This window comes from Oncorhynchus tshawytscha, linkage group LG15 (genome assembly GCF_018296145.1).
Source record: "Oncorhynchus tshawytscha isolate Ot180627B linkage group LG15, Otsh_v2.0, whole genome shotgun sequence".
Lineage (NCBI taxonomy): Eukaryota > Metazoa > Chordata > Actinopteri > Salmoniformes > Salmonidae > Oncorhynchus > Oncorhynchus tshawytscha.
Window position 1 is genome coordinate 2,896,707 of NC_056443.1, and position 18,325 is coordinate 2,915,031.

An 18,325-nucleotide genomic window follows, 5' to 3' on the forward strand; every position below is an offset into this window, starting at 1 on the left:
GGTAGTCCAATATGTGTTTTGTGGGACTTTTTCTTTAGGTTATTTCTCTCTCATTACCCACCCAGTATGTGCTTTGGTATGAAAAGCTGGCTTATTGAGGCATTAATAATGTGTACAGGAGTTTGCCTGCAGTCACATGACATGGTTTATTAATGCATTCCATGACCGATGTCAGTTTTTCCTCCAAATGTTCAGTAATATTGAAATTTAAGTAGATAATTTAAGAGATTATTTTCCCTCTTGTGCAAAACAACAAGGTATTCTCAGATGCAGTGTAATATCCAACCAGTGATTTTGTGAATACTCGCCATTTGCACACGACAGGATGTTGAATTAAAATTTGATAGGGAATTTAATATCAATTTATTGATATTTTATGATTATCAGAATCACCTGACAGGATTCAGATTAGGATTACAATGTCAAGGATGGGAAAGACTGAAATGCAGGCAGAAATGGCCATTTCTACTTTTCTCAGTTTGCAAACCAAAACACACAGGGGTGTGAGGACGCCGACATTGTAAAATTATAGCCATACTGTTGAAATTCCTCACTAGGAAATGCTTCTATGCACTAAGATTACTGATGAAGCTTTCTTAAAGGTCAAGGTTACCTTTCAGTATTTTTCACTACAGCTCTTAGGTACTTACCTTTTCATGTGCCATGTCTTGTTTTAAAATGGGTTGTTTGTCTACAGTGTTTGTTTTGTTGTGTGAGAAATTTGATAAATTGTTTTTCCTAAAAATCACTTGTTCGTTTCTCTGCTCCTCTTGTCCCAAACGTTTGTCATCAGTGAAGTTGTGATGTATCATGGTGCAACCATTAGGTCCAATTTACAGTCTATGTACAGTAAGATATGCATTCCAAATAGTCCTGTTCACACATACAGTTTTTCCACCACTGGGTTTCAGCCGGAGGGCACTGGCCAAATTTTAACATGTTTCTTTCAAGTGTTTTATTGTCATTCAAGAGCAGCACTTTCACTCATTCACACTTTAAAACCCCACAGGCTCATCAGATATAGCACAATGCGTGCCAGACTAAACTGCTGGAGGATTTTCCCATTTGTCTCAGAGGCTTCCTACTGTATACCTCCAATGTAGTGTGACAGTTGGGCGGCAGTATGACCTGGGACATCGTTCGTTGTTGGGTGCACTCTGGGAGTCTGTGTGGCTGTAGGTGATTGGGGGGGTATGGTCTGTACAAGGTGGGGGCGCATATACACACACACACACGCACCAAGCTTGTGCTGGTGTGGGCCTAACTCTTCCGGAGGCTGATGTCGGCACTGGTCAACAGGGCAGACAGGGATGTGCTATCCGAGGCCTCCTCTCTCGTCAGAACTAGGAAGGCTTCTCGACTGATCCCTAGCAGCTCACGAAGACCACTGTTCTCCAGCTGCTCCAAAAAAAACATGCATACATTTTTAACAGTATGTTTGAAATAGTAGTACCATTAGTACTCAGTCAAATGCTTTTAGTAAACAGTGAGAATACAGACAACCTGTGTGACTCACCTCTAGTTGCTTGATCCTCTCCTCATCTTCACACAACCTCCCCTCGTCCACTTCGATAGCCTTCCTCATCACCGTAGCCATCTCGTTGATCTTTTCTATGTGCGCTTGCATTTCCTGCAGAGTCATAGAATAGAAACAATATAAATATTTGCTTTGAACTTCTTCGATACAAGAAGAAAGGATAGCTCCTGAGTGCGATGTGACACTAGAAGAGGGTGGGTCACTCACAGTGGTGTGCTGCTCCTTTAATTGGTTGACGATGGCTGGGTCGTCCTTCTTACTGGCCATGAGGAGTCTGAAGACCTGCTCCCTGTATTTAGTCATGATGAGCTCTATGGCAGACTGGTGTTCCTCCAGGGAGGTTCTCAACTCTGCAGGGAGAGAAGATATAGATACACACATTTCTATGGATTTATCCAGACGGGGTACTTTTTCACCTGGTAATATGCCTGTTATGAAACCAATAAATAGAGTAGCTTCATTTGTTTTTCAGCTTATCACACTCTGCTCTACCTTTGTTTTCCTGCTGTAGGTCACGGATCTGCCGGTTTTCCTGCTGGATGCCCATGACGAGGCTGGAACGGGGCCGATGCCGGGCTACCCGGTTCAGCGACTCAATCTCCTCCTGATACTGCAAACAGATACACAGAACTCCAGTCAACTCAATAAAGGTCAGTTAAAGGCAAGTGTGTACCCTTTCCAACACCAATCAAAAGAGCTGCACCACCAGTGACATTGGCATTACCTGTTTCATGGCCTCCACCCTCTTGTTAAGGGATGTTGTCTGTTCGATAAGTACCTCCGCTGCATTGTCATGGTTGCGAAGTCTTTCCACCAGCGACTTGGCGTCTGACAATACATTTTCTAATGAACACGTCATCTCTGTTTGAATAAGTACACTGGAAGGAAAATAAGGTTAAGATGCTGCTCCAAAGCCTCACCAAACATGAATACATCATTCAATTTCTCCCCCTTCTCCCTAGAATGTGCACTTGCTCACTGCACCTCAAGGATTTGAAAGTATTGGATTGGTATAATTATGTGCTAAACTAGAGGGAGATCCAACCAGATTTATCAAATCAGTCCAAATGTAACTTAGAGGAAGACTTATGATTCTTAGGCAAAGTTGCATCTTGGCATCCAAGGCTACATCTTGGCATCCATTACATAAATACTTGGCACATGAGCTTGTCAAAATGCATTATGATTCTTAGGCAAAGTTGCATCTTGGCATCCAAGGCTACATCTTGGCATCCATTACATAAATACTTGGCACATGAGCTTGTCAAAATGCATGGAATAAAATCCTGACAGTCACCATATCCAAACAATACTAAACATCATGATTTGACCTGGACCCTCATTCATGTACCTTTACTGCCTAAATAGCTCGCAAATCTCCCGGTCAGCAGGGACGTATTCATTACGTAAACCGTTTAACCTTTAAGAACCAAACAGAGAAAAACAAGAGTTTCTACTGGACCATTTAAGGAAGGTCCCGCCCCGTTTGCTTGCGTTTGGGAAACGTTTCACAATAGAATCGGCGTAATGAATACGCCCCTGGTATACAGCTAACCTTCAGAGTTTGACTCTTTTTTTTTCCAGTGACTGACCAGTGGACACCAAAAGGATGTTTGCAAAGTATTCGAACAGGGTACTTTAGCTAGCTGATAATTACGACAACCTACTGACTGTCGCAATCGGAATGATGTTGTTAGACAGTTGTCAGTCAGATACTAGCTAGCGAATCAACAAGGTTAGCTAGCTACAGTAGCTAGTTAAATGCTACGGAAATCAGGTGAATCGGTCACTGAAAATACAAGCACACAAAAGCTGCAAGAGTCTCATATTGGTATTGTATTTTCTGAAAAGTTGCTATACTTAGCTGTCAGAAGAAAAGTAAAATTACACACAAAACGAACCAATACTCGTAGATTTACCTTAGCGAGAAACTCCTTAGCCAAGCGGTACACTTCCCGTTGTTACTGCTGCAGTCTGGGAAATGTATAAACACGTTCCGGATTCTTTAGATTACAAGCGCTGCGGTCAATCTGAATAGCCTCCCCTCCTTCTATATTCCAATTAGGATAGCTAGGTCTATCAGACACTTTTCCCCAATCAGATACTGATTACATTACTTAATATCTCTGATACTCATTTTCCAGTTTTCTTTCACTGTGTGCGTTGTGTACTCCAACCTGTGGGTGGCAACAACACGCTAAGAAACATTTAGTCTGCCCGGAAATCCAATTTAGGAGAAGTAGGAGAAACAACAAAGATGGCGGACAGGCTAACGCAACTTCAAGATGCAGTCAATTCGGTATGATACATTTTTTTCATTTAGCTATTAGTACACCCCACAATTTTTTTTCATGCTCAGCAAATTGTCATGTCACGTTTAGATTGACTGACTTAGTATTTGGAAGCGGACTAGGCTGAATAATGACAGCTAGCTAGTTGGCTAAGTTCTCTTTATCGTTTCTCGGTTGCAAGGTTTGCTGAGCTAATTAACTTTAGCTACCTAACAAACAATCACGTTGTTTAATGTCTTATATTTGTGTTAGGTCAAAATGCTCTCATGACAATATTTTTCTGATGTGCTTTTGATGTCTTTCAGCTTGCTGATCAGTTTTGCAATGCAATCGGGGTGCTGCAGCAGTGTGCGCCGCCAGCTTCGTTCAGCAACATACAGACAGCAATCAACAAGGACCAGCCATCGAACCCCACTGAGGGTAAGGTCATGTCAAATATTAGATCCAAGTGGGATACCATTGGGGCATGTTTGCCTTTGTGCGGGGCAACCTGAGTTCAAGACTTACACCCATCGTTTGCTACAAAGCAAATGTTATTTGTGCCGAATACAACAACAGGTCACCTTACAGTGAAATGCTTACATACAAGCCCTTAACCAACAATGCACTGGTGTCAGAAGTGGGTTGTACTCCACAGAAATAGAATCCTTGATTCTATTTCTCTGATGTACTCTCCAGTGATGCTGAGGTAAGGATGGACATAGGAAGGCACTTGAAAGAAAGTTGGAGTGCTTCCAGTTCTGAGGGGTTTGTATAAGGAACCTAGCCAATGTAAGTCTGTTACGACTTTCCCCAAGTTGGAGCAGTGGACAGTGTGTTTGCCTTCGGACAGGGTGACCCAAGTTCAAGACATACCCTTGCCATTTGCTTACATTGTTAGCCACCAGCAATGTGAAAATCATTTTTGACACCTTGCTGATAGAAATGTAATCTTATGTCGCATAAATATAATACAATTTGACGGAAATAACGACTTTGACCTAACAGCGCTATTTGCATATTAAAAGTTTACGGATTACATCTTTAATTTGAAATGGGGTTGTTATTTCTTTCCCTAGAGTATGCCCAACTATTTGCTGCACTCATTGCCCGGACAGCTAAGGATGTGGACGTGCTGATTGACTCACTGCCTAGTGAGGAGTCTACGGCAGCTCTACAGGTATGGAGGTTGAATTTACTCCTGTGATTCAACAGGAGTGGAAAACCTCCAACTAGAATGCCATTCCCATGTTGAAAATGATTATAGTACATTCTTTCAAGTGAAAGCGATAGTTCAATTCTAATTCTGTATTGCTATACTCTTACTTTGGAAATAGCATATGGAGCCAGTTGAGGACTGGCTGGAATCTGTAACTACTTTGGTTGCAATCCAAGTCAGACTTGTAAGTGGCTATCCTTAGCATTGGTTACCATAGCCCTGTCCCGGGCATACAAACAAATAGCATTGGTAAATCACCTTATAAGAAGTGTAGATGGGAATATTTACTCTCCACTCTCACTTTGGCACACATTACTTCAATGAGTTCACGTTCAAATAACTACCGTTTCTATACATTTTGTATGGAGATTTTATTGACTTTATTCGCTCCCTCTTTTTCCCCTCACCACCTCTCACCTTCCTTTCTTTTCCCTGCCCCTCTCCCTAGGCGGCCAGTCTGCGGCAGTTGGAGGAGGAGAATCATGATGCAGCGGCACGTCTCGAAGAGGTGGTATACCGAGGGGACTTGCTACTGGAGAAGATCCAAAGCGCCCTGGCTGATATTGCTCAGTCACAACTTCGTACTCGCAGTGGAGGGCCCAGCCAGACAACACTGCCTGAATCATGACCCCCACACATGGGGCAAAGACATTCGCACATCACTTTCTCACATAAATACACCAGAGGGCGCAAATGTGTACAGGAAATCAAATAAAGAACCCACTGGGTGGACCTGAACAGCTGACCTCTCAAGGATGTGAATATATGGAAAATACTTCTTGCAATATGTGAGTGGGACATTGGGAAGTTGGTGCTTGGGGAATTCAGTGAGGCAAGCCATGAACCCACATGTTTCTTTACACAAGGACCTTGAGTTCTGCCAGCAAGGAACTGTTTACTCTGTCCTTTTCTTAGCACACTCTATTTTGGATTAAAAAGCACTGCTCCGGTGTCAACATCTGCTGTCAATTTCTTAACCCTGGTTATTTTGAGGATGCTAGTTATGGGTCTGCTGAGTGCTGTTGGTAGCCATTTTTGTACATACTGAAAGCAGCTGGTGAAAGGAACAACAATCCTAAATTGATAGAAGCCCATGCTGCATACCAACAAATACTACCCCTATACAAGCAAGCCCAGTTGTTTTAGAAAGTCAGGTTTTGTATTTTATACCAATGTTTTTATCAACAGTTTATCTCAAGGCATAAATGGCATTTTAAAATGAAGTTGACTTTTTGCATTTCACGTGGAATGTTGGTGCTTTTTTAATGTTGTATTTTGATATGCAACACAGACAAACCTTGGCCCCACCGAAAGATGGCTTTCAGAATTCCCTTGAATTGAAAGTGTTCAAGTCTTATATATTAAGGGGATTCGATTGAGCAGTCCGGGTTGAACAGACTATAGCTCGTAACGTGACTGGGCAGACTCGTGAGTGAGGCGCAACCTGCTCAAATCGAACGGTAATCTGCACAGCTCGTGATATTGTCAACATTGTGCATCATTCAGAAACATACACTGCTCAAAAAAATAAAGGGAACACTTAAACAACACAATGTAACTCCAAGTCAATCACACCTCTGTGAAATCAATCTGTCCACTTATGAAGCAACACTGATTGACAATACATTTCACATGCTGTTGTGCAAATGGAATAGACAACAGGTGGAAATTATAGGCAATTAGCAAGACACCCCCAATAAAGGAGTGATTCTGCAGGTGGTGACCACAGACCACTTCTCAGTTCCTATGCTTCCTGGCTGATGTTTTGGTCACTTTTGAATGCTGGTGGTGCTTTCACTCTAGTGGTAGCATGAGATGGAATCTACAACCCACACAAGTGGCTCAGGTAGTGCAGCTCATCCAGGATGGCACATCAATGTGAGCTGTGGCAAGAAGGTTTGCTGTGTCTGTCAGCGTAGTGTCCAGAGCATGGAGGCGCCACCAGGAGACATGGAGGAGGCCGTAGGAGGGCAACAACCTAGCAGCAGGACCGCTACCTCCACCTTTGTGCCAGGAGGAGCACTGCCAGATCCCTGCAAAATGACCTCCAGCAGGCCACAAATGTGCATGTGTCTGCTCAAACGGTCAGAAACAGACTCCATGAGGGCCCGACGTCCACAGGTAGGGGTTGTGCTTACAGCCCAACACCGTGCAGGATGTTTGGCAATTGCCAGAGACACCAAGATTGGCAAATTCGCCACTGGTGCCCTGTGCTCTTCACAGATGAAAGCAGGTTCACAACTGAGCACATGTGACAGAGTCCGGAGACGCCGTGGAGAACGTTCTTCTGCCTGCAACATCCTCCATAATGACCGGTTTGGCGGTGGGTCAGTCATGGTGTGGGGTGGCATTTCTTTGGGGGGGCCGCACAGCCCTCCATGTGCTCGCCAGAGGTAGCCTGACTGCCATTAGGTACCGAGATGAGAATCCTCAGACCCCTTGTGAGACCATATGCTGGTTTTGTTGGCCATGGGTTCCTCCTAATGCAAGACAATGCTAGACCTCGTGGCTGGAGTGTGTCAGCAGTTTCTGCAAGAGGAAGGCATTGATTATATGGACTGGCCCGCCCATTCCCCAGACCTGAATCCAATTGAGCACATCTGGGACATCATGTCTCGCTCCATCCACCAACGCCACAGACCGTCCAGGAGTTGGCGGATGCTTTAGTCCAGGTCTGGGAGGAGATCCCTCAGGAGACCATCCGCCACCGCATCAGGAGCATGCCCAGGCGTTGTAGGGAGTTCATACAGGCACGTGGAGGCCACACACACTACTGAGCCTCATTTTTACTTGTTTTAAGGACATTTGAGTGTGACTCCAAATACAGACCTCCATGGGTTGATACATTTGATTTCAATTAATAATTTGTGTGATTTTGTTGTCAGCACATTAAACTATGTAAAGAAAAAAGTATTTAATAAGAATATTTCATTCACTCAGATCTAGGATGTGTTATTTTAGTGTTCCCTTTATTTTTTTCAGCAGTTTATTATTTATCATAAAATATTCACCCGGGACATTGATAAAACTCCCTCACTAGCTGGGAAACCGGCCTTCAACGTTTAATTGATTGAGAAGTGTTCCAGAGGCTGGCTACATTGTAGTCCTATCATCGTGAAACCATTCCCTGTAATGTACTGTATTTTCAATTACTACAATATAGGCAGCCTGGAACGCAACCACGCTCAGGGTAAACCGGTGGACGGACCTGAAAAAAAGGCATATTACTTTCCTCTGATTGGTAGCTAGCTAGGTTACGTCCCCCAATATTTCCACGACCGATTGGTTAAAATAAAAATTTATTTCATTTTCTCTTCTTCTATTGGCTAATCTCGGTGTCATTTCTGTAGCATGTACTTGAGTGGAGTGAGCGTTATGTTTTTAGTGCATCCATTCTGAGACTAATTGGCTATTTTACTATTTACAGGGAGGGTTACGGTCGAAAATTGATGAGTGGAGACGAGCAACGCTTACCAAACCCTTGTACTGTTAGTCTTGTTAAATATCAAAAAATAGTTGTCATTGACTCAAGTCTTTTATTTTCTCACAGTCCGTGTTTGCAGTGTGTGTATCTAGTTCACGCTAGATAGCTAGTACCTAACGTCGAGTCTTTCCCCTCATCCCGTAGCCAAATTTACGGACCTAAATTCTGTCATATTGGAGCAGGGCTGGGCAGCTAGCCTAGCCATCAATTGAATCTGGAGCAGGATACAGAGGTAGGTAACTAAAAGCTATTATTAAATCCAAGTCTGGATAGTTTTGACGTCGATCAACAACTATCAAGACATAGACATCCTACACCTAGCCTAGATGTCAAATTGCAATGACATCATTCAATACAGTTATCTTCTCGTTGGCAGACTTGTTTCGTTGCATGCATACCTGTGGTTTTGTCATGTTTACGTCTGTTACGCAACTCAATGCACAAATCATGGCAATGACGTGTTCATCATCACCTGCTCGTACAGTCCTTATTATTAACACTGGCGCCACATAAGCAGCGTCCTCATCATGGCCATCTTGTTATATACATTGAGTCATTGGAATTGAATGAAATAACATGTGAAAACATTCCAATGTTGCGTCTACGTCCAATCCGTTTCTATTTTGGATCTAGCTATGTATCAAATTCAATAGGTAAAAATTCACAAATAACAATGGGACCTCCGAAGCAATGGTTTCAAATCAAACATCACAATTCACAAGCTTTGGTAAGGCCATCAGAAATATCCCTATTTCAATCATGCCTGAGTAGTGATGGATACAGAATGTCTGAAATCCACACAACAAAGGACATTGCTACTAGTACTAACTACTAGCTTAAATCTCAGGAAAATGCAATATGTCGATGTTGCTAAATCGACATACCTAATAGTATAATTAAAGATGGCCTTTGCATAGGGAAAGCAGAAGAAATTAAGGGTGAAGTTTTAGGCAACCGGAGTAGGAGCCTGGTGCACAACACTTGAAAACAGGCATTGGACTGGTACATGAGCTCAACCCTATGGACCAGTCCCCCAAGACACTCTTCCTCACTGCCCATTGAGATGTTTCTGAGGGCATGGAGCTTGGTATTGTTCTTGGCTGTGTGTATGTGTACCAGACAGTCCCCCTCCCTCTGGCATCATGACTGGGTCTTTTCATGGTGAAGGGGAGTTGCTTCCTGTCCGATGCTGACTCACAGGGTGGAGACTACTTGGTTTCTGGATTGCATGTTTAACATCCCCCCCCCACTGCACACAATGGCCCCTCTCTCTGCACCTGTCTTTCAAGAAAGCGTGAACTTGCATCAAATCAATGTTTTTTTTGGTTATGTACACAGTTTAGAAGATGTTCTAGCAGGTGCAGAAAAATGCTTATGTTACTAGCACCTAAAAATGCAGTAAAATGTCAAGCAAGAACATAAATAATACAAGGTGAAGAAATATCAGAATGAATACAATTCACCTAACAACCCAAATACCACTGTAACAGTCATCCAAATGCAATCTATACGTATCTACACTGGATGAATTTACATAAGATATACTACGAATGGGTACAGCAGTAAGATTAGATGTTTTAGTGTGGGCATAACTGGTCTGTACTATGCAAAGACAAGTTAAAACGGGCTCCTCACTGCTAGTAATAGACAGTAGCAATACAATGTCTCTCAGATATTACTCAACTGGAACTAAAAGCTATTGGATGTACAGTAGGCTTATGTTGAATATCAGTACATGTGTGTTGGGCCTCAGTCAGTCAGTGTTGTCATTGTTTCCCTTTGCTCTACAGGATAGTATGGCCATGACGGGAGGGACTGCAGCTGCCCTTCCCATGAGCAACCATACCCGGGAGAGGGTGACCGTGGCAAAGCTGACACTGGAGAACTTCTACAGCACTCTGCTGACACAACACGAGGAGCGAGAGACAAGGTACGTGTCTTCTATAGCCACCCATGAATGTGACAGCCAGGTGTTCCGAATATTTGCATTTGGCAACGCAAGCTTGTTTTGGCTACATTTTAAGAGGACCCAAATAGTGGGTTGTTATGTTGAGAGAATGGGAGAGACTTTGTTCTTTATAAAATGGCTGGGGTTTATTCCAACCTGAGCATCCTCACGTTTGTGAGCTAGCTTCACAATCCCAACTGTTTAGCCAAAGTACGGTGGCTCCTGTAGGACATCTCTACTATGGAGGGTGAAACCGTAACACACAACAATAACACAGTGGGGCAAAAAAGTATTTAGTCAGCCACCAATTGTGTAAGTTCTCCCACTTAAAAAGTTGAGAGGCCTGTAATTTTCATCATAGGTACATGTAACAGTATAACTTTAGACCGTCCCCTCGCCCATACCCGGGCGCGAACCAGGGACCCTCTGCACACATCAACAACAGTCACCCACGAAGCATCGTTACCCATCGCTCCACAAAAGCCGCAGCCCTTGCAGAGCAAGGGGAACTACTACTTCAAGGTCTCAGAGCAAGTGACGTCACTGATTGAAACGCTATTTAGCGCTCACCGCTAACTAAGCTAGCCGTTTCACATCCGTTACATACACTTCAACTATGACATACAAAATAAGAAAAGAAAATCCAGAAATCACATTGTAGGATTTTTAATGAATTTATTTGCAAATTATGGTGGAAAATAAGTATTTGGTCACCTACAAAAAAGCAAGATTTCTGTCTCTCACAGACCTGTAACTTCTTCTTTAAGAGGCTCCTCTGTCCTCCACTCGTTACCTGTATTAATGGCACCTGTTTGAACTTGTTATCAGTATAAAAGACACCTGTCCACAACCTCAAACAGTCACACTCCAAACTCCACTATGGCAAAGACCAAAGAGCTGTCAAAGGACACCAGAAACAAAATTGCAGAGTAACTAGACTGGGGTCGACTGGCTTCAGAGTAACTAGACTGGGGTCGACTGGCTTCAGAATACCTGCATGTTCCCCTCTGTTTTTCCAGGCAGAAGAAGCTGGAGAAAGTCATGGATGACGAAGGCTTGATAGATGAAGAGGTAAACCTCCACTCGTGTGGAATGATGGCTTTAATTCCAATAAGGGATTGGAATCAATGTCGTGGGTAGCACTTTCTTTGCATGTTTGTCACATCTACTATTTTAGGGGAAGCCAAATGGAACTGATTATCGGTGTCTCTGTGCCCGTTTCTCAACAGAAGGTCATGCGACGCTCCCAGCACGCCAGGAAGGAGACAGAGTTCCTGCGGCTGAAGAGGACCCGGCTGGGCCTGGACGACTTTGAGTCACTAAAGGTCATTGGTCGAGGCGCCTTTGGAGAGGTGTGTTATGATATATATCTCTCTCGCTCTCCAGTTTATTTTCTTTATATGTACCTTTGTGTGTATGTTGGTATTGATTGTGGATTAATATGGTCTTTACTGAAGTTTTCAAAAAAGTTTGCAATGCATGGTTTGGTCTGACCACTCATTTTATAAAGCAGTTAGCAACTAATTACACTTAAGCCTCTCAAATGTGGCATACTCATGTGTGACTTCTACGTTTGTCCTCAGGTCCGCTTGGTGCAGAAAAAAGACACCGGGCACATATATGCCATGAAGATCTTGAGGAAAGCTGACATGTTAGAGAAGGAGCAGGTGGCTCATATTCGGGCAGAGAGGGACATCTTGGTGGAGGCGGACGGGGCCTGGGTGGTTAAGATGTTCTACAGTTTCCAGGATAAGAGGAACCTCTACCTCATCATGGAGTTTCTACCTGGAGGTGGGTTTCTCTCGCTGGCCACAGTCTGACTCCACAAATGACATCAAACCATTTTGTATTAGGAATAGATATAGTGACATTACACATTGTACATAGAGACATCTAGAGCAGGGTTCTTTAACCTTTCCCATCATGTTAGTAGTACAAACTATTTTCACATCTTATCGGGTGAATGATAATGTCAAGGAGAAGCAATCAATGAATAGATTTGGTAGATAGTTTTTCATTATTTTAACCTCCCCACATGATAATTGAAAGAGGGAAGTATAAACTTTAACATGGCCAAAAATGAATGTCCAAGTTAAGAAAGTTTTACTAGCGGCTCCACTGAGTGTAGTTAACAAGAACAATGAATGTCATTTGGTCCGACCGATCCCGGTTCTTGTTGCGTCATGCTGATGGCAGCGTCTGGTTTTGGCATAAGCAGCATGAGTCCATGGACCCATCCGGCCTGGTGTCTACGGTACAGGCTGGTAGTAATGTATGGGGAATGTTTTCCTGGCACACGTTAGGTCCTTTGATACCAATTGTGCAACATCTGAATGCCACACCTTGTACTATCCATGCCCCGATGAATTCAGCCTGTTCTGGAGGCAAAAGGGGTTCTACCCAGTACTGGATGGGTGTAGCTAATAAACTGGCCAATGAGTGTATGCTGTTATTATTTTATTTAATTGGTCATCTGTTACACACATCATGTAAAAAAAAAAAAAACGGGGTTAGTGGCATAGTGTCATTAATATGTGCAGGTGACATGATGACCCTGCTGATGAAAAAGGACACCCTGTCTGAAGAGGCTACCCAGTTCTACATAGCTGAGACTGTCCTGGCCATCGACTCTATCCACCAGCTGGGCTTCATCCACAGAGACATCAAACCTGATAACCTGCTTCTGGACTCCAGGGTGAGACACTGGCCTGGTCCAGGCCTACCCCTGTACACAAACAGACACATGCTCAGAGACACGCACACAGAGAAGCATTTTTGTTTTTATTTTTACCTTTTTATTTAACTAGGCAAGTCAGTTAAGAACAAATTCTTATTTTCAATGATGGCCTAGGAACAGTGGGTTAACTGCCTGTTCAGGGGCAGAACGACAGATTAGTACCTTGTCAGCTCGGGGATTTGAACTTGCAACCTTCCAGTTACTAGCCCAACGCTCTAACCACTAGGCTACCCTGCCACCCCTTATTCACTTACAGATGGCCAATTAAAGTATATAATAACTGTTTGTATTGGAGGTGTGATCGGAGAGTCTTTTTCTTCTGCAGGGCCATGTAAAGCTGTCTGATTTTGGTCTGTGTACGGGACTGAAGAAGGCCCACCGCACAGAGTTCTACAGGAACCTCACACACAACCCTCCCAGTGACTTCTGTGAGTCACTCTTTCCTACTTGTGAATCATTCACTTTTATTTTCATTCAGACAAAATATAATTAGTTTATTCCGTGTTTTTTATGGTAGAACACTGCCATGTCTTTGAACTTGAAATATTCCACAGCCTTCCAAAACATGAACTCAAAGAGAAAAGCAGAGACATGGAAGAAGAACCGGAGGCAACTGGTAAGAGTTTGTGCATGTGAGAGACTATATATTGGTACTGCCCTTCTCATTGGTCCTTTGAGCAGGCTCCCTCTCAGGGATCTCATTAATGTTTTTGTTAAGGATCCTCTGAGCACCACAGACCATGGACTGTGAAACAAGCACACCCGATACTGTAGCCTTTGGGTTGTATTTATTTATTAGTGTCTCCCCATCTGTTTGTTTAACCAACAGGCCTACTCCACAGTGGGAACACCGGACTACATTGCCCCAGAGGTGTTCCTGCAGACGGGATACAACAAGCTCTGTGACTGGTGGTCTCTGGGGGTCATCATGTATGAGATGCTGATAGGTATGTCTATGTAACCGAGTCAATTACAACATGCCCAAGTATGTTAGGATGTTTTTTCAGAAAGTTAGCTGGCTAACTCATTGCTCCTACTTTGTAACATACTGACATTCTCCCCTGTTGTGTGTCTCAGGGTACCCCCCGTTCTGTTCTGAAACACCCCAGGAGACGTATAGGAAGGTGATGAACTGGAAGGAGACCTTGGTCTTCCCCCCTGAGGTGCCCATCTCAGAGCGGGCCAAGGACTTGATTCTCAGGTTTGTGGTCATATGAAACCTTATAGGATATCCGCTTGTGTGTATCAAAGGGTATTGTCCTCTTAGGAAAAAAGGGTTAACACTTTACTGGTATCATTTTTTTAAATTTCACCTTTATTTAACCAGGTAGGCCAGTTGAGAACAAGTTCTCATTTACAATTGCAACCGGGCCAAGATGAAGCAAAGCAGTGAGACAAAAACAACAGAGTTACACATGGAATAAACAAACGCACAGTCAATAACACAATAGATAAATCTATATACAGTGTGCACAAATGTAGTAAGATTAGGGAGGTAAGGCAATAAATAGGCTATATAGGCAAAATAATTACAATTTAGCATTAACACTGGAATCCAGTGTCCACCTGGCTGTGCTGCTGCTCCAGTTTCAACTGTTCTGCCTTATTATTATTTGACCATGCTGGTCATTTATGAACATTTGAACATCTTGGCCATGTTCTGTTATAATCTCCACCCGGCACAGCCAGAAGAGGACTGGCCACCCCACATAGCCTGGTTCCTCTCTAGGTTTCTTCCTAGGTTTTGGCCTTTCTAGGGAGTTTTTCCTAGCCACCGTGCTTCTACACCTGCATTGCTTGCTGTTTGGGGTTTTAGGCTGGGTTTCTGTACAGCACTTTGAGATATCAGCTGATGTACGAAGGGCTATATAAATAAATTTGATTTGAATGATAGGTGTGCAGATGATGATGTGCAAGTAGAGATACTGGGGTGCAAAAAAGCAACAAAAAAATAATATGGGGATGAGGTAGTTGCGTGGGCTGTGTACAGGTGGAGTGATCTGTAAGCTGCTCTGACCGCTAACGCTTATAGTTAGTGCTTTAATACTTGTTATAAAGATGTGTGAGCCTTTATAACGTCTTATATTTTAGGCCTATAGCTTCACATCTGCTACATTGGGAGAACTCAAAATAGCTGTTACTCATGATCATTATGAGATGTTAATGACGAAGACATAAGGTGGTCATGCATGTTAATGACATGTCTTATAATACATTAGAACTGGATCGTAAGTCACATCTGCAGGCTGAGTTACCAAAATGATCACATCCACAAAAACACGCCGTATCAAACTGCAGTAAAGTAGACATTTTATTTTGGCGCAATAAATGTCCTATTTTGTGAAACAAAGGCTTTGGTGCTCCAACAACATGAACCCATTTCAGGTACTGTAATGATGCTGAGAACCGTGTTGGTGCTGTGAGTGTTGAGGAGATGAAGAGTCACGCCTTTTTTGAGCCTGTGGACTGGGAACACATCAGGTATCTGTTTGTTCTTCAGTACATACGTGTGTGTGTGTGTGTGTGTGTGTCTAAGCATGTGTGATGGCAATATCTTAAAGGAGGTATAACATGAAATCACAGCCCAAACAAAAGCCAAGTCACTTAGCTTTAAATTGGTTGTCTTTGGTGCGTTTCAGCAAAATGCATTAGGAAAAAGGTTTTAAATAGACCGACTCACATTTGCTTTCCTTCCATAGGGAAAGACCAGCCGCTATCTCCATTGAGATCAAGAGCATCGATGACACATCGAACTTTGATGAGTTCCCAGAATCTGACATCCTTCAGCCAGGTAATAATAATCACTTTGTCTCTGTAACAGTATAACTTTAGACCGTCCCCTCGCCCATACCCGGGCGCGAACCGGGGACCCTCTGCACACATCAACAACAGTCACCCACAAAGCATCATTACCCATCGCTCCACAAAAGCCGCGGCCCTTGCAGAGCAAGGGGAACCACTGCTTCAAGGTCTCAGAGCAAGTGACGTCACCGATTTGAAACGCTATTTAGCGCGCACCACCGCTAACTAGCTAGCTGTTTCGCATCCGTTACATCTCTATTGCTACTTTGAGCTACATTTCATGTATGAAAAGTTTTTCACAATATTTATGAAATTAATGATAAAATGTAAAAACTATGAAAGCAGAAGAAACATTTGTGCTGCAGTGCAGGTTTGCTTTGATGTACAGGAATCTTTGAGTCATCTCCAATTTAGATGAAATAGGACCCACAGTCCTGTTATTCATACATTCCTACACTTCTGAGATCGAGATTAATTTCCTATTCAGTTTTGCCCTCTAGTGGCAAGGAGGCGACAATAACACTGATATTAACCTTAATACACTGTTGTATATAATTTACCATCTTGTTGTTTCAGTTTCCAATGTGACGGAGCCAGACAAATCCAAGGACTGGGTGTTCCTGAACTACACCTACAAGAGGTTTGAGGGGCTGACTCAGCGAGGCACCATCCCCACATACATGAAGGCAGGGAAGGCCTGAGATGAGGGAAATGGGAGAGACAATGTAGACACAGGGTTGGGCGGTAAACCCCTGCTGTGCTGAAAGCACAGGATCAAGAATAATGATGAGGAGGTTCTTGGCTACATGCTTCACCAGGGTTTTCCTGCTTGGCCACATCCATTGGGGCACCAACGGCAAGAGGAACAGGGATATAAATAATACATGTATCATATTTTGTCTTAGGCCTTGCTTGGGCTGTTAAAGGGGAAGTTTGTGTTTTACAACTTGATGTTAGATGGTTCCTTAACCTGAAAAAACTGAACTTCCCCTTTGAAGTGACTACTACTAGGTGACTAAATCAACGGGCGGTTCTTCTGCCCAGGCGTTGCTGAATTATGCCCGATCTTACACCTGGATAGGTATTATACCTATCGGCTAACCACATGTTATAGCAATCTGGTGTCCGATGGCATAGTCGATGACGAGGTATGCAACCATTGGTTGATGCAACGTCTGAGCAGGGGAACGCGACCATCATATCTGCATGTTTACACACTGATTTGCAGGGTCTAAAACGCTGGAGAAGGACTGCCCCACACACAGGGTATTCTTTGGGGGTTATCCTAGTGACCTCATGTATGACTGCAGAAAAATGCATGTAGTTAATGTTAAGTAAACGTGGTTTGCTAAACTTGTAGGTATAAAAAGTTCTAACGTTTCAAGTCTTTTATGGGTGCCATGTTAGCCAAAAAGTGTCCTTCTAGTTACAATGCAAATAGTAATCCTTCCGTCATGGAACGTTCGCAGCTAACATGGAGTATGGTGAGCCATCCGTACATGTATCTATGGCTCTGGGATTAATCCATTGTGGTGTCTATTTAATGCCTTGATAATCTGGAATTTAATAGCTCTAAATTATTTAATGGTGTCAAAGATGCATAGAAAAGTGTTGCAATTCTAGTGGTTGAGATAAACGGTAATGTAGAAGCAGATTTGTTTTTGCAAGTTAGAGGACAAGTCATGGATGTCAATGAAAATTCAATGCTACTAATACTAAAAAGTAGCAATATGCAGATAGTAAACCGTATATTGGGTCAATTTCTGCAACAACTAAGCGCGTTTAAGCTTGATGCTTAACTTCTCTGCTTTTTTGGTCCAGTGGCTACCACGGTGTGAAGCGAACCCGTGCACATGCGCAGATGCTATGTGTGACTGCGGGAGAGCAACGTCTTGCATCTCGCTCATCTCCGTGTCTGCGGTGCTGCTCGTGGCAATGTCATTTCGCTGAGTGTAACTTTACATTAGTTACATTTCTGTTCAAATTTATTGACAAAGATGGCACCTTTTTTTTTTTAAAGAACATTGGAAATCATGTTTGATACCCACTTCACATCGCTCCCCAAAATGCATCCATTTAAGTTTAGGAACTACATTTTCAATTAAATGTACTTTTTTATAGTAAACATTTACTAAACTTTAGTGAACACCCGCTGTGGGTGATATCATAAAAACAGATATTCAAACGTAAGGGTCAAACATTTCAGGGATTCTGATTTAGTTGTGCACCTCAGCAACTTGCATATCCAATAATCTAAACTCGTTTAATGTTGCCCTTGCTACATCCCCCTTGGCGTTTTTCCTATTTTGTTGCATTACAACTTGTAAT

General features: G+C 43.0%; 3 protein-coding genes across 5 annotated transcripts; 2 read left to right on the forward strand and 1 right to left on the reverse strand.

Annotated features, from left to right (window-relative positions):
* Positions 1 to 1,151: 1,151 nt before the first annotated feature.
* On the reverse strand, positions 1,152 to 3,708 carry LOC112264565 (FGFR1 oncogene partner 2 homolog). Of its 3 annotated transcripts, XM_024441246.2 has the most exons (6): positions 2,835 to 2,852; positions 2,262 to 2,415; positions 2,030 to 2,147; positions 1,745 to 1,887; positions 1,517 to 1,630; positions 1,152 to 1,398 (listed from the first exon to the last, which is right to left on the reverse strand). In XM_024441246.2, the coding sequence occupies exons 2-6, from the start codon at positions 2,394 to 2,396 to the stop codon at positions 1,261 to 1,263; spliced, it is 648 nt and encodes a 215-aa protein (XP_024297014.2). In that variant the 5' UTR covers positions 2,397 to 2,415; positions 2,835 to 2,852; the 3' UTR covers positions 1,152 to 1,260. The 3 variants fall into 3 exon arrangements, with proteins under 3 accessions (XP_024297014.2, XP_024297013.1, XP_024297012.2); XM_024441245.2 differs by lacking the exon at positions 2,835 to 2,852 and adding an exon at positions 3,457 to 3,708 and having other exon boundaries at positions 1,517 to 1,887; XM_024441244.2 differs by having other exon boundaries at positions 1,517 to 1,887; positions 2,835 to 2,853.
* Positions 3,037 to 5,979, forward strand: LOC112264566 (mediator of RNA polymerase II transcription subunit 21-like). Its single transcript, XM_024441248.2, has 5 exons — positions 3,037 to 3,368; positions 3,740 to 3,836; positions 4,134 to 4,248; positions 4,887 to 4,987; positions 5,475 to 5,979. Exons 2-5 carry the CDS (start codon positions 3,795 to 3,797, stop codon positions 5,652 to 5,654), a joined length of 438 nt encoding a protein of 145 aa, XP_024297016.1. The 5' UTR covers positions 3,037 to 3,368; positions 3,740 to 3,794; the 3' UTR covers positions 5,655 to 5,979.
* Positions 5,980 to 8,377: 2,398 nt separating this feature from the next.
* On the forward strand, positions 8,378 to 18,325 carry LOC112264567 (serine/threonine-protein kinase 38-like). The gene is made up of 13 exons (XM_042297922.1): positions 8,378 to 8,742; positions 10,301 to 10,440; positions 11,478 to 11,529; positions 11,688 to 11,810; positions 12,042 to 12,249; positions 12,999 to 13,153; positions 13,521 to 13,623; positions 13,750 to 13,811; positions 14,025 to 14,142; positions 14,273 to 14,396; positions 15,581 to 15,676; positions 15,895 to 15,986; positions 16,574 to 18,325. Exons 2-13 carry the CDS (start codon positions 10,307 to 10,309, stop codon positions 16,696 to 16,698), a joined length of 1,392 nt encoding a protein of 463 aa, XP_042153856.1. The 5' UTR covers positions 8,378 to 8,742; positions 10,301 to 10,306; the 3' UTR covers positions 16,699 to 18,325.